The 16,795-nt window shown below is 41.6% G+C and overlaps 1 protein-coding gene across 4 annotated transcripts in view; it reads right to left on the minus strand.

Moving 5' to 3' along the window:
- The window catches only part of LOC116970261 (collagen alpha-6(VI) chain-like), a 324,046-nt gene that overhangs the window by 227,246 nt on the left and 80,005 nt on the right, over positions 1-16,795 (minus strand). For all 4 annotated transcript variants that reach the window (XM_033016947.1, XM_033016955.1, XM_033016943.1 and 1 more), the window contains exons 18-23: positions 16,595-16,657; positions 13,643-13,708; positions 13,466-13,519; positions 12,840-12,875; positions 10,372-10,434; positions 4,258-4,320 (exon numbers count right to left, since the gene is read on the minus strand). In XM_033016947.1, the coding sequence (XP_032872838.1) occupies positions 4,258-4,320; positions 10,372-10,434; positions 12,840-12,875; positions 13,466-13,519; positions 13,643-13,708; positions 16,595-16,657 (345 nt within the window). The remainder of the gene's footprint in view (positions 1-4,257; positions 4,321-10,371; positions 10,435-12,839; positions 12,876-13,465; positions 13,520-13,642; positions 13,709-16,594; positions 16,658-16,795) is intronic.

A 16,795-nucleotide genomic window follows, 5' to 3' on the forward strand; every position in this document is an offset into this window, starting at 1 on the left:
TTTTGGATAGATCACACGTGCATGAGTCACCATAAGTCGGCGCCATTTGCAAAAAGTCCAAAATCCAGTCCACGCACTTGATGTAATGTTGCGGCTCCCGATCCAGGTAAACCCCAGGATGCTGCAGGGTCTCCTCCATTGCCTTTGACCGGCTCGATCCATGAACCAACGACCCTATCCTTGCCCAACCATCTTTATGTTCCAGGGGTGTCTTTTGCAGCCGACATTGAGGCAATACCCCGGTCCGTCTCCTACTGGCCCCAGGGTGCTATTGAGAACTTCCATATATTAGGAACCCACAAAAGCCCTACGTGGATTACATAAGTGTGCCTCACCTCATCAATGTCCCACTTCCCATTCTTGTCAGCTATCTTTTTTTGTGTCTGCTGTTCTCACATTGGCCTCCTTAGCCTTTTGCCAATTTACAAACCCAGTGTGGAAATAAGTGATCCATGATCCAGAGAGACTGCCTAAGAAGAAACAATTCAAGAATGCAGTCTTACAAAACTACTGAACAGCACCTTTGTCTAGAACACAGATGCTACGATCATGTCAGGACTTTCATATGAAGAAAGACTGGATAGACTCGGCTTGTACTCGCTAGAATTTAGAAGATTGAGGGGGGATCTTATAGAAACTTACAAAATTCTTAAGGCGTTGGACAGGCTAGATGCAGGAAGATTGTTCCCGATATTGGGGAAGTCCAGAACAAGGGGTCACAGTTTAAGGATAAAGGGGAAATCTTTTAGGACTGAGATGAGAAAATCATTTTTTACACAGAGAGTGGTGAATCTGTGGAATTCTCTGCCACAGAAGGTAGTTGAGGCCATGTAATTGGCTATATTTAAGAGGGAGTTAGATGTGGTCCTTGTGGCTAAAGGGATCAGGGGGTATGGAGAGAAAGCAGGTACAGGATACTGAGTTGGATGATCAGCCATGATCATATTGAATGGCGGTGCAGGCTCGAAGGGCCTAATGGCCTACTCCTGCACCTATTTTCTATGTTTCTATGTTTCTATGATTCCGATCTTCAATAGGGTAAATTATTCAGATTGCTTAATGCGAGACTTGGTTAATAGAAGTCAACGCAATGATCACTCAAGTTTTTAGACATCATGAGTCTAATGTTTCAAGTGGTCTGACTTGACTGAATATATGTAGGAAGGAACTGCAGGTGCTGGTTTAAACTGAAAAGACACACAAAAAGCTGGAGTAACTCAGCAGGACAGGCAGCATTCTGGCTGAATGAATATATGTTGAATGAATATATCTCTGCTATGACTGAATATATGTTGAACAAAATTAAAGGTTTTAATTTTACTTCACTTCTGTTTGACGAAGTCAAAACAAAAAATAGTTTTGACAGATTTCGATTTTTAAATCAGTAAATCTTGATAAATGTCATTACACCTCATACTCACTAATCAACAAAATAATTCCCATTGTGAATTGTGAAATTATAATGTACAGCCATTAGTCACAGACAAGTCACAACAGCCATTCAAAACATTTCTTGTCGACCTCCCATTTGCTCTCGATCATTGCGCCAGGCTGTATTATTTATGCGCTTTAAAAATGTCTGCCCTAACTTCCCTAATTGTATCCAGATCTGCTAATACAATTGATAAAAATCAACAGAGCCTAAATGATTGCTATCTGTCAAATTTGTAAAATAATAAACTTGAATTGCTGCATTTAGTGCCAACTTTTCATTGTGAGAATCGCTGTTTTATCTTGACTTCAATGCTACAATGCTATATGTATAGGAAGGAACTGTAGATGCATGTTTAAACCGAAGATAGACACAAAATGCTGGAGTAACTCAGCAGGTCAGGCAGCATCTCTGGAGAGAAGGAATGGGTGACGTTTCGGGTCAAGACCCTTCTTCAGACTCACCCATTCCTTCTCTCCAGAGATGCTGCACATACTCTGGGCAGAAAAAAAAACTGGTAAGAATACTAAAGCTCTTTTCCTAACTCCTTATTCACTCTTTGCAGGTGATTGGACCCTCATTGGGGCCAATCCTGGTCGAAGACTAAATAGATTAGTTCCTGAGAACAAAAGTTAAATATCTGGAATGGAAATACGCCTCATTCAATACCATATTTTGCCAGCAGATGGCAGTGTTTCTCCTTTTAGGAGGTTGGGTAAATGAAAGTCTAGAATGAGTTAGAGTGAACTTGAATCAGTCTAGAATGAGTTAGAGTTTAACTTGTCCAATGTACCAACAACAGAACAATGGCATTCCTACTGCTGCAGCTCAATAGGCCTGTATATGCAATAACACGCAGTTAATATAAAATAATCAAAAATCCAATAAATTAATAAGCGTAATATTAGTTAACCATAATAGCGCAAACACCTAAATCTGTAGTGAAACCAAAGGCACAGTCTGTAGAAGATTATAGCAGCTAAATCATAGCGTTGTGTGGAGTTAAAGAGCCTGATGGTTGCTTCGAAGAAGCTAATCTTGGTGGTCATAGTTTTCAGGTTCTTGTACCTTCCTCCCGATGGTACTTGCAATATAAGAGCGTGGCCAGGATGGTGTAGGCCTTTCATGATATTGGCTTTCATTTTGAGGCAGCGCCTCCTATGGTGGATGGTGGAGAGGTCAGAACCTGCGATAAGTGGATCTACCACTTTCGGTAACCTCCTTTGCTACTGGGCATTCGAGTAGCCAAGCTGGGCCGTGATGCAACCAGTCAGTATGCTCCCTACCATACACCTGTAGACGTTTAATAGAGTATTTGGTGACATACAAAATCCCCTCAAGCTTCTAAGGAAGTAGAGCCATTGAGAGGCATTTCTTTATGATTGCATTGATATGCTGCATTCAGGACAGATCCTCAGAGACATGCACGCTCAAGAACTAGCAGCTCTTCACTTGCTCCAACACCATTCTGTTGGTGAGGAGGAATTAGTGGATCCACGGCTTTCTCCTCCTGAAGTCAACAATCACATTCTTGTTCTTAACCTTGAGAAAAAGATTGTTGTTCTGGCACCAATCAATCTTCCTCCTGTACACTGACTCATCATTACCCGTTATTTGTCCAACACCTGTGATATCATCGGCAAATTTAAAGATGACTTTGGAGCTGTAGATAGACACAAAAAGCTGGAGTAACTCCACGGGTCAGACAGCATCTCTGGAGAAAAGGAATAGGTGATGTTTCGAGCTGCACAATGATGGGTATGGAGAGGGTAGAGTGGGGGAATGAGCTCATAGACTTGATGTGCTCCTGTGTTTATAGAGCTGGAAGGATTGTAAACAATTCATACTAATTATAATCTGCAGAAGCTGTGCACCCATTACATAGGGATGCGCAGAGACTCAGTTCCCTGAGTTTGATGATGTTTAGAGGGGATGATGGTGTTGAACGCAGCCTGATGCACGTGTTCTTATTGTCTTGGGCATAATGGATAGCCAGTGGTATTATTGGACCCACCACAGAATTTGATATGTTATATCTTTTAACACAGATGTCAGTGCAAATAACATATCCAGTTTAACCAGCATCCACCAAAACTCATTTCTTATTGATGTTCACACCATCCAGAACACTGTGATAAAAGACACAAAGTGTGGCGGTAACTCAACAGGTCAGGTAGCATCACTGAAGAACATGAATAGGTGACATTTTGGGGTCAGGACCCTTTTTCAGACTGATCAGTGTGAGGAGTGGCCACGACCTGAAACATCATGTATCCAAGTTCTCCAGAGACGCTGCCTGACCCACTGAGTTACTCCAGCACACTCTGTCTTTTTTTTGTCAACCAGCACCTGCAGTTCCTTGCGTCTATCCTTTCCCAATCTAACATATTTTCTTCATCTTACTATCTGACACTCTGTCACCTTTGGCTCTGCTTCTACTTGTCTTCTATTCTTTGGTCTTTGCTTCCTGTTCACCATCTGGGTTTTCATAGACATTTAACAGAGACTCTTACATGAATACAGCACTGATTTTTTTAACGTAGAACTTATGTATATTAAGGACATTCTGGACTGGCATCCAATATCGTTGCAATCAGTGAGTGCAAAATTAGTAATTTTCCTTGAAACATACAAATGACAAGTCATTGAATGACAGCCAATTTACAATGACTGTAAATTGTAAACACTCATTTAGTTAATAAATCATCATTCAATAGCATAATTTTCCTCATCATAATGGTGCAGCCAAATAATTACAATTTCACAAATCTGACCTAAAACCACATGAAGCCTCGCCGTTACGCCGTTTCAGTTTTACTACAAACCTGTCGACCTCGGACTCCCAGTTCTCCTTTTTGACCTGGAGGTCCAGTAGAACCAGGTATCCCCTATAACAAGAAAAGGCATGTCAAAATTGTAGTGAGCGAGTGTACTGCTGTGATAGCACACACATCAGCAATACATCTCCAGGCAAAGAAGTGGGTCTGTTCTAAATCAACATGATGAAAACCAGTCTTAGTTTGCCCCATCTGATGCTCTTGTCTGGTTGGGAATCCAAAGAGGAATCATAAATTATATGTCCTACAGCTGTTTTTTTGTTTGCATTTCCAAAAACCTTATTAGAAAGTATCAAAGGCTTAAAATTATTCTCTCTACTTTAATTATTACCACTTAAGATTTAATGAGTGAGGCAATAGTACAAACTTTATATTATACCAAGTAGTGACTGTTCATATGTTTGTAATCTGCATTATAAGCTAATGTAATGATTTGTTGGCAGGCTTGATAAGAATAAACAGCATGGCTTGCATGGCACTTAAAGCTATTTTCATGCTGTGATTTTTAAAATTGGACCTTGCAAGTTGTGCCAAACTGTACATTTTTTTTCAAAGGAATTTCTAATCCTTTAGGAATTTGAGCTATACTATTTTCTTGATAAAGATAAGTAAAATTATTTATTTTAACCAGTTAATGACCAGCAACATGGCCAAGTACACCATACAAAGGACCTCTTTAAACCAAAGGAAGGTTTCAAGGGCAGTCTATTGTCACCTGGCCCAATTAAGGTGCAGTGTAATTCTGGAGTAGTTCCTGAGGACAGGAGGGTAGCTAATGTAACGCCACTTTTTAAAAAGGGAGGGAGAGAAAAAACGGGGAATTACAGACCAGTTAGTCTAACATCGGTAGTGGGGAAAATGCTAGAGTCAGTTATTAAAGATGGGATAGCAGCACATTTGGAAAGTGGTGAAATCATTGGACAAAGTCAGCATGGATTTATGAAAGGTAAATCATGTCTGACGAATCTTATGGAATTTTTCGAGGATGTAACTAGTAGAGTGGATAAGGGAGAACCAGTGGATGTGTTATATCTGGACTTTCAGAAGGCTTTCGACAAGGTCCCACATAAGAGATTAGTATACAAACTTAAAGCACATGGTATTGGGAGTTCAGTATTGATGTGGATAGAGAACTGGCTGGCAGACAGGAAGCAAAGAGTAGGAGTAAACGGGTCCTTTTCAGAATGACAGGCAGTGACTAGTGGGGTACCGCAAGGCTCAGTGCTGGGACCCCAGCTATTTACAATATATATTAATGATCTGGATGAGGGAATTGAATGCAACATCTCCAAGTTTGTGGAAGATACGAAGCGGGGGGGCAGTGTTAGCTGTGAGGAGGATGCTAGGAAGCTGCAAGGTGACTTGGATAGGCTGGGTGAGTGGGCAAATGTTTGGCAGATGCAGTATAATGTGGAAAAATGTGAGGTTATCCACTTTGGTGGCAAAAACAGGAGAGTAGACTATTATCTGAATGGTGGCCAATTAGGAATAGGGAAGATGCAACGAGACCTGGATGTCATGGTACACCAGTCATTGAAAGTAGGCATGCAGGTGCAGCAGTCAGTGAAGAAAGCGAATGGTATGTTAGCATTCATAGCAAATGGATTTGAGTATAAGAGCAGGGAGGTTCTACTGCAGTTGTACAGGGTCTTGGTGAGACCACACCTGCAGTATTGCGTACAGTTTTGGTCTCCTAATCTGAGGAAAGACATTCTTGCCATAGAGGGAGTACAGAGAAGGTTCACCAGACTGATTCCTGGGATGGCAGGACTTTCATATGAAGAAAGACTGGATAGACTCGGTTTGTACTCGGTAGAATTTAGAAGATTGAGTGGGGATCTTATAGAAACTTACAAAATTCTTAAGCGGTTGGACAGGCTAGATGCAGGAAGATTATTCCCGATGTTGGAGAAGTCCTGAACAAGGGGTCACAGTTTAAGGATAAGGGGGAAGTCTTTTAGGACCGAGATGAGAAAATCAATTTTTACACAGAGAGTGGTGAATCTGTGGAATTCTCTGCCACAGAAGGTAGTAATTTTGTGGATTAAGGCCAGTTCATTGGCTATATTTAAGAGGGAGTTAGATGTGGCCCTTGTGGCTAAAGGGATCAGGGGGTATGGACAGAAGGCAGGTACAGGATACTGAGTTGGATGATCAGCCATGATCATATTGAATGGCGGTGCAGGCTCGAAGGGCCGAATGGCCTACTCCTGCACCTATTTTCTCTGTTTCTATGTTTCTATGTAATTTGAGTTTAACATTGGTTTAAAGATGACAAGTTCAGTTAAATTACTAGTTTTACACATTTCTAGAGTTAGTTTTGTTGCATGTTCACTTAAGGTGAAGGGGAAAATATTTAATAGGAATCGAGAGGTATTTTTTTCACATAAAGGGTGATGAGTGTATGGAACAAGCTGCTAGATGAGGTAATTGGGTCAGGGACTATCCCAACATTTAAGAAACAGTTAGACAGGTACATGGATAGGATAGGTTTGGAGGGATAGGGACCAAATGCAGGCAAGGGGGACTAGTGTAGCTGGGACATGTTAGCTGGTGTGGGCAAGTCACCCCATGACTATGTTATTGCTGCATTATTGCAGTCCGTGTAGATTACACTTTCCAGAAAGTAAGGATAATACAGAGTTGAGCCATGAATTTGAGACTATTTGTCCTTGGCTGTCTTATTAAGAATAGATCATTGAGTTAAATTAATGCATTAAATTCAGCATGGGCATGTCTCAACTCAATTAATTCATCTGCTGAACCAAAAATCCTTTCCCCCAGGGGCATAGTAACAGTAAATAGCAGGGAAGTGTAACAGTTCAAGCAGCAGCATTATTATGGGTGAAGCTTGCATAAACTTTTATCGGGCACAGTACTATTTTATTTAAGACAGAACTTAATCAAACGTAAATTCCATCTGAAATATCAGCTAGTTGCACTTCCATATATAACTCCCCTTGTTTTTTAGCTTGTTGTTAACAATTTCACTACTGTTTGGTGTGGCATAGTGGTAGAGCTACTGCCTTACAGCACCAGAGACCCGGGTCCAATCCTGACTACGGGTGCTTGTCTATATGGAGTTGTACGTGACCTGCATGGGTTTTCTCCAAGATCTTTGGTTTCCTCCCACACTCCAAAGACATACAGGTTTGTAGCTTGGTACAATTGTAAAATTGCCCCTATTGTGTGTTGGGCAGCGTTAATGTGTGTGGATCGCTGCTCAGCCCGGACTCGGCCTGTTTGCACAATGTATCTCTCATTAAACCAAACTAAATCGGTTGTTCACTCTCTCACCACAGTATTTTTCAATCATTTTCTAAAAAAAGTCAGCCTTAAGAACACTGAATCAAAGCCAATGGGTAATGATAAGATACCGTGAGCCTACATTTACATTTCCTGGACAATTGCAGATCAATTGATGGTACCAAGGTCTAAGCGGAAGCTCAGAGGGGATAGAGCCTTTTCTGTTGCTGCTCCGGCACTCTGGAACACCTTGCCGCTGCACATCAGACAGGCCCCCTCACTTTCCATCTTCAAATCCTCACTAAAAACACATTTTTATTCTTTGGCTTTCGACACTGGCTGAGGCATTGCTCCTGTTTTTAGTGCTTTTAATGTCTTTTAATTTTTAGTGTATTTTTTATAGTCCTTCGTTTTACGGTTTTTAATGGTTTTTAATTGTTTGTAATAGCTTTTTGTTCATGAGTTCTCATGTACAGCACTTTGTGGCAACTGCAGTTGTTTAAAGTGCTTTATAAATAAAGTTATTATTATTATTATTATTATTAAATTACACCAACTTTGGAAGTGGACAATCAGGGTGGAGTTCTGAGTATGGGACAAATACTGTAATGGGTTACAGGGAATTATGATCGCATAAGGACATATTAAGTCAAATGTATTCCTCTGTGTCATTAGGAAGGTATTGCCCATGGAATGTGGAGGCATGTAGATATAGAACATGTTAGTAGGCTAAGAAGCACATTTTGGCCAGACTGGGACACATTGCTCAATTGGAAGGATTTTTTTAACAATCCAGTCATTCAATCTTTACTTCAGGCTTTACTTCCAGATTTGTTTAATTAATTGAAATTAAATTGAGATAGAGATAGAGATAGAGATAGAGATAGAGATAGAGATAGAGATAGAGATAGAGATAGAGATAGAGATAGAGATAGAGATAGAGATAGAGATAGAGATAGAGATAGAGATAGAGATAGAGATAGAGATAGAGATAGAGATAGAGAGAGAGAGAGAGAGAGAGAGAGAGAGAGAGAGAGAGAGAGAGAGAGAGAGAGAGAGAGAGAGAGAGAGAGAGAGAGAGAGAGAGAGAGAGAGAGAGAGAGAGAGAGAGAGAGAGACACAGACAGACAGACAGACAGACAGACAGACAGACAGACAGACAGACAGACAGACAGACAGACAGACAGACAGACAGACAGACAGACGGAGAAACGGAGACAGACGGAGAAACGGAGACAGACGGAGAGATGGAGAGACAGGGAGAGAGGGAGAGAGGGAGAGAGGGAGAGAGGGAGAGAGAGAGGGAGAGAGGAAAAAAAGCACTAGGCTGATTGCATCAGAGACTAGACCACATCAGACATTCTTATACATGGGAGGCACAAGTCACTTTTAGGTCCAAGTTTCATTTACATTGCACAGTTGTGAGTGCCAAATGCAACCAGTGCAACCTTCCAATTTATGGAGGGCATGTTAACTTGGCCAACAACAAGAGTGGGAAAGGATAACAATGGAGATGATCCAAAACGGCTGGCAATAAGCGAGGGAGAGAAGAGAAAGAAACATCAGGACCCAAATTGAAGAGGTGGGGACAAGAGGTTCCAGCCTCTGAGCTATGGCCTCCTCAATAGGGGGAATACTTGGTGATGCTTAGGTGAGTGGAAGTGTATTGAGATAAGACATAGTTAATTGTACAGGATACTTCCTTGATGTGTGTGGGGCGTTTCCACTCATGGGAAAGTCTAGGGCCAGAGGCCATAGCCTCAGAATAAAAGGATGTACCCTTAGAAATGTGATGAGGAGGAATTTCTTATGTCAGAGGGTGGTGAATTTGTGGAATTCATTGCCACAGACGGCTGTGGAGGTCAGGTCATTGGGTATTTTTAAGGCACGGATTGACAGAATCGGGATTAGTACGGATGTCAGAGGTTATGGGGTGAAGGCAGGAGAATGGGGTTGAGTAGGAAAGATAAAGCAATGATTGAATGGCGGTGTAAATTTGATGGGCCCAATGATCCTATAACTTATGTACTCATGAAAAGTGGAGGAGCACATGTAGTAATAAGCTTGAAGGTGACAAGGGAGGAAGTTGTGAGAAAGGGTTTGGCAGTGAGAGTAAGTGGGAGAAGGGAAGCTTCTTAATGGTAAAAGAGAGCCATTGGCAGAATGCAGGAGTGGAGGAGTGAGGGTATGGGGTGGGTGGCATGGGAGGGGGAGGAATGGGGAGTAGCAGAGGAGCGACCGTGTGATAGATGTGTACCAATTGTAGAGCGCAGTGTGCCTTTTGCTGCAGTTGTACACTATACCATCACGTGCAAAGGCCTAATGACTCTGATCGGCTATGAGTGTGGTCCGATGAGTCTGCACTACTGTGGTGATTGTTCTGGTGTGAAAAGTAAACATACATACCACCTACCATTATAGCCCTTTAGACACCTTCACTACAATTATAAAGTGAGTGCCGTGCAATCCAATGTTTAGACTGGTGATGCAAAGACTAGCATAAAAACAAGAGACCCTGTGTCACAACTTACTTGGATGCCACCCCCAAAGACAGTGACCTTCATTATTTTTCAACCAGAGGACCCTTGGCAAAATACTTTCAATGTGAGATCCATATTAATCTCTAGAGTGACCCATAGTCATAGTTATACAGCGTGGAAACAGGCCCTTTGACACCACTCATTTAACTCAAACAGAATAAATCAAACCAATACCAAGGACATTGCAAAAGTTAAACTTTAGAAAAGCAATTGAAGCTCAGTATTAATTTTATCTGTCAGAAAAATGTTTAATTAAACTGTTGCATGTATATTTAATGCACAATACATCGTAAATGTTAATGCTACTGTTGACTACCTGCGAGCCTCGGTTTCCTGGATCTCCTATGAGACCTTTATCACCTGCAGCTGCTTGGGAACCCTGCGCACAGAGGAAAGCATTATTTAGTGCTATGAATACCTTATAAATATTATTTCAAACTAGGAAGCATATAACACTCGGCTACTTCGAATACAATCTTAATTACCAGTGATGGTGAATGAAAAAGTCAAGCAGTATTTGTAGGAATCTAAACCGAGTTAACAGAGATCTGTCTTTTTCTACAATTTCGACATGTGCACTGTGGAAAACATCCTATCAGAATGCCATGTTTAGCAGCACCGCTGCCCAAGGAAATTGCAGAATGTTGTGATGTAGCCCAGTCTGTCTCCCCCCCCCCCCCCCCCCCCCCCCCCCCATTGATTCAATCTACATTTATCTACATTTCATAGAAACATAGAAACATAGAAAATAGGTGCAGGAGTAGGCCATTCGGCCCTTCGAGCCTGCACCGCCATTCAATATGATCATGGCTAATCATCCAACTCAGTATCCCATCCCTGCCTTCTCTCCATACCCCCTGATCCCTTTAGCCACAAGGGCCACATCTAACTCCCTCTTAAATATAGCCAATGAACTGGCCTCAACTACCTTCTGTGGCAGAGAGTTCCAGAGATTCACCACTCTCTGTGTGAAAAATGGTTTTCTCATCTCAGTCCTAAAGGATTTCCCCCTTATCCATAAGCTGTGAACCCTTGTCCTGGACTTCCCCAACATCGGGAACAATCTTCCAGCATCTAGCCTGTCCAACCCCTTAAGAATTTTGTAAGTTTCTATAAGATCCCCCCTCAATCTCCTAAATTCTAGCGAGTACAAGCTGAGTCCATCCAGTCTTTCTTCATATGAAAGTCCTGACATCCCAGGAATCAGTCTGGTGAACCTTCTCTGTACTCCCTCTATGGCAAGAATGTATTTCCTCAGATTTGGAGACCAAAACTGTACGCAATACTCCAGGTGTGGTCTCACCAAGACCCTGTACAACTGCAGTAGAACCTCCCTGCCCCTATACTCAAATCCTTTTGCTATGAATGCTAACATACCATTTGCTTTCCTGTTGCCTTGAGAAAAACAGCCAGCATTATCACGGATCATTTTCACTTCAGTCATTCCCTCTTACACCCTGTCCCATTGGATGGAAGCTTGAAAGCAGGTACCGCCAGATTCAGGAACAGCTAATTCCCCGCAGTTATCAGACTACCGAGTGGTCCTCTCATAAGCTAAAGGTGTTGTCCTGATCGTCCAATCTATCTCATTGCCGACCCTACACTTTCTCTGTAAATGTAATGCTCTAAAGCTGTAACACTAAACTCTGCACTCTGACATTTTACTTTTTGCACTATCTGTTATGCTTGTGTATGGCTTGACTGTACTCTTACATACAATGATTCAACTGGCCAGCAGGCAAACAAGACAAAAAGATTTTTATTGTATTTTGGTACACGTAGCAAAAATCTTAAAAAAATCTTTTCCCTGTAAGGAGAACCCGACCTTTTCTCTGTCGGGTCTCCGTTGTCATTGGGGCCGAGCTCCGTGGAGCGGCCTCCAACCGGAATGACCTGGAGCTGGCCGAGTTCGGAGCTGGGGGAGCTGTGGTGGCGCGCTGCTGCGACCCGACCCCGGAGATTCGGAGGCTTACCGCAGTTGTGGTGGACAGTAACACCGGGAGCCCGCGGGTCCCTGCTGGGAGACCGCTTTTCGGGGCTTCCGCAACAGCGACTTCTCCCGCCCGAATTTCGGGGTTGAAGAGTACCTGGAGCGGGGCCTTACATCACCCGGCGCGGCTTCAATGACCGCGGGACACTTACCATCGCCCGCCGGGGGCTTTGACTCTGACATCGGGAGGAGAATGGGGAGTGCAGGGGAGAGATAAGACTTTGCCTTCCATGACAGCGAGGAGGAGATGCGCTGTGATGGATGTTTGTGTAAATTGTGTTGTGTCTTGGTTCTTTTTCTTGTGTGTATGACTGCAGAAATCAAATTTCGTTTGAACCTCAATGTGGTTCAAATGACAACAAATAAATTGTATTGTATTGTATTGTAGTAATAAACCAATACCAATCAACTTGAAATGGTAATTGTTTCTTGCTAAATAAATGCATAATAATCTCACTGAACTCAGTTAAGGTTAGATTATTGTCTCGTGTACCGAGGTACAGTGAAAAGCTTCTGTTGCGTGCTAACCAGTCAGCAGAAAGACAATACATGATTATAATCGATCAATTTACAGTGTATAGATACATGGTAAAGGAATGACGTTTAGTGCAAGGTAAAGCCAACAAAGTCCGATCAAGGATAGTCCGAGGGCCATCAAAGATGTAGATAGTAGTTCAGCACTGCTCTCTCCTATCTACCTCTTTGATGACTCTCGGACTATCCTCCACTTTGCCAGCCTGATTTTCCATTGTCAACGTTGCAATCAAGGATAATTAAAAAAAACAAGATCTCACCTTATCTCCCGGTGGTCCCCTCACTCCGTCAGGACCCTAAACAAGAAAGGAAATATAATGTTCTCATTAGTTTCTTATTCCAATTGTAAATCTGTGCTTGTTCACCAAGAACCATGGAAAAGAAACAGCACTCCCCTTTTTATCTACAATCTGCTTACATGGTAAAAATGAGAATATTAGGCCTCCAGCATTTAAGAGAAAATAATCCAAGTTTGTCAAACCTCAATTTGCAATATCACCTAAACCGGGCATCATTCTATAATGCATGCTGCCATCTGTGTACAAGAGTTCCCATCCACTACTTAAACTAGTGTTAATTCATACGCTGAGTGTATTGTACTGAGCTATTTTAAGCTATCCAAAATATTTATTGATTAACAGCATTATGCATCAAATATCGCATTTTTAATGCCTACTAATTTAATTGAACTTTACAGCCACGTACAGTTTTAAGTTAACAGAGGAAATATATTTCTAATAATAAAATGGTAATCATCTTTCTCTATTTACATCACACTCGGTTCAATAAATGTGAAATAATGTATTTAATTTGAATCAGTGATAGTTAAAGTAAATGAATATTGTGGAACTGCAGGTCTGTCAAATGAAACTGTCAACTTCCTTACAGGGTGCCCTGGATCTCCATGTTTTCCTGTGAAACCAATGCTTCCTGGATTACCCTGTAAAAGAAAACATCCTTGTTATTGCTGCTGCAATGTTTGAGTCCACAAAGACCAAGGTCGGCACATAGTCTGCCTGTAAGTAGCTACATTCAACTGCAAAGACAAATAAAGACAATTTACCACTTGGCCAGGATTTCCCTTTTCTCCCTGTGGACCTTCAGCATTTCTGTCAGCCCCACGTTCACCCTACAAAAGGAACAGCGAAAAAAGTCATGAAAACATCATCAAAATCATGATAGTGGCTAGCTCAGTAAAATCCCGGGATCCAACCGATTCATCAAAAAACATTATTTCCTGCAACAATTAACGATGCACCATTAAGGAACGCAGTTTAATAAAAATGTGTTTAAATGGAATTTATCCATTTTGGGACATAACTGGAATAATGGGGGAGCCATCTCCACATCCTACCCTTCCACCACCACCACCCCACATTCTATTTTATTGGTAACATTAAGGGTGAATGGGGTTATGGGGAGAAGGCAGGAGAATGGGGTTGAGAGGGAAAGATAAATCAGTTATGATTGAATGGTGGAGTTGACTTGATGGGCTGAATGGCCTAATTCTGCTCTGATATCTTATGAACGTATTCTTCACTCGCAAGCAATTAAAGGCCCCACTGATGTGGTAACATCAATCTTTCTGCAGATAGTATAGACTGGAGAAAGCATTACATATACTCAAGTATAGTTTTCTCTGTCAGCATAGCATGGATTATTGTTTTGGGTTTGTGTGGGCATGTCTGCTATTTTACTTTTCTCTTCTGCTTAACATTCTACAGCAAAATTGTAATATAATTGATTTAAATGAGGTGAGAAAAAACTTTTTCGCCCAGAGAGTTGTGAATTTATGAAATTCCCTGCCACAGAGGGCAGTGGAGGCCAAATCATTGGATGGATTTAAGAGAGAGTTAGATAGAGCTCTAGGGGCTAGTGGAGTCAAAGGATATGGGGAGAAGGCAGGCACGGGTTATTGATTGGGGACGATCAGCCATGATCACAATGAATGGCGGTGCTGGCTCGAAAGGGCCGAATGGCCTCCTCCTGCACCTATTTTCTATGTTTCAATGTTTCTATGTTTCTAAATCATAAAGATGAAGGCAGGCAAGAAATCAGATAGGAGGTTCTTAAAAGTGAGACATTATATATAGATAATTGGGGGCAGCAGTAGAGTTGCTGCTTCACAGCGCCAGAAAATTGGGTTCAGTTCTGCCGATGGGTGCTTGTCTGTACAGAGTTTGTATGTTCTCGCTGTTTTTCCTCCGGGTGCTCCAGTTTCCTCCCACATTCAAAGGATGTACAAGTTTGTAGGTTAATTGGATTCACTCAATTGTCCCTAGTGTGGAGGATAGAACTAGCATACAGGTGATGACTGGTCAGCATAAACTCGGTGGGCCGAAGCCACTGTTTCCACGCTGTATCTCTAAACAAAATGATTGTTTCGTAATATTTGTTCTTAATGAATGTGTGCTTCAGAAATCTGTGATTTATCTTGGCGACAATATTGGAGACAAAAGTGAAGCTCTCTAGTGGAAGTGTCAATTGCCTCATAATGATTGAACATTCGTATATCTTTGTCTGAACTAATGGAGCTCACAACTACTTTAAGCCTCTTTGGATCTGGAGCTATCTGAGAAAAATCAGCTAGGAAGAAAGGAAAAGTGAAACTCAAACCCTCTCCATTTCATGAGTAGAGAGTGATTGCATCACTGTACAGTGTTAATCCCATGACTCCATGTGACCGCATCAAACAGCAAAAGAATCGTAAACAAAGAATCAGTTTCCCAAGCAATATGAAGCAGGAGATTTAGCTCCTCCGATTTCTGAATTCCCTTTGCTCCTCCGATTTCTGAATTCTCTCCCCATTTAGAAAATAGTCTATGCCATTATTCCTACTACCAAAGTGCACGACAGCCCACTTTGGTACGCTGCATTCCATCTGCCACTTCTTTGCGCCCTCTCCCAACCTGTCCAAGTCTTACCTTTCCCTCCACCCATCTCAGTACGATTTTCTTTGACCTTTTAGTGTAAAAAAATGAATTCTGACATGGGCCATGATTAGTCTGGCCCTATTGGTTCCTTATTCTAGACTCAATCACCAATGACAATGGTCTTGATCCTATTAAATCCTTCAATTACATTAATCAACAATTTATATTGAAGTAGAAGGCCCTTATAGTTGCATCCCCAGAGGTTTGCAGAAATTCTGTTCAATATGTAACAGATAATTATTCTCTTTGACAACCCAACATGTATTTTACAAACAGGCAGTTTCCTACATTATTACAGTGTTCCCGCCCAGAGAATTAAGGGCCTGTCCCACTTCGGCGTCATTTGCGCGTCACGCAGATGGCGAGCAAAGATTTTGTACATCCCAAAATCCTGGGGCGCCGCGCGCGACTGCACGTCACTGCCTACGTCACCACGGGCCATGCGCGCGTAATGCGCACCATGCACGCATCATGTGTGCGTCACGACACGCACGTCATGTGTCATGACGCATAAATGATGTCGCGTAAATGACGCGCAAATGATGCCCAAGTGGGACAGGCCCTTAAGAGAGGAAAACAAAAGTGCTGCCACTCAAATTTAACGGAAATGTGTAAATATGCTATTTATGAAATTGTCATTTAATGGTTTCATCAGTTGTCTGACATACCTAACATAGCATTGATTGAGAAGTAAGGCCTGCCCATTGTAAAAACTCCAACACATTTTAAAATGTATTAAGTTCATTGAATAACTCATATATGTGTGTATATATATATATAAATGTAACTAAAAAAAATCCATACATTCAGTCTTACCAGGTGCATCCTATAAAATAAATCCACATGCAGGTCTAAACCAGAATGGAAGAATGATAAAATGCTAACTTTCAATACCTGGTTGTAAACACTTTTCCTAAGGGTTTGCAGTTAACCTTGTTCCGAGTTCTAAGAGAGAGCTATATTTCTGTATTACATTTGTTTAGGCACTGCTCCCTTTTTTTACAATAGACTTTTATTTGCCTTGTTAATCAATTGCATTGGTTATTTACCCAGGAACTAGTTCTTCATCAAGGAACACTTACAGGGTTTCCATGTGAACCAGTCTCTCCACGATCACCTGGAAGTCCTTTTTTCCCCTTTTTACCCTAGAAATGAAGGCAAGCAATATTACTTCTCAGAAATCAATATATCACAGCTTTTGAATTCAACATTTGAAATTCCAGTGTCCAAAAATAGGACGCATACCCCTAAGAGAAGAAAAACATAATCCACTAACATTCATC

This window comes from Amblyraja radiata, chromosome 2 (assembly GCF_010909765.2).
Source record: "Amblyraja radiata isolate CabotCenter1 chromosome 2, sAmbRad1.1.pri, whole genome shotgun sequence".
Taxonomy (NCBI): Eukaryota; Metazoa; Chordata; class Chondrichthyes; order Rajiformes; family Rajidae; genus Amblyraja; species Amblyraja radiata.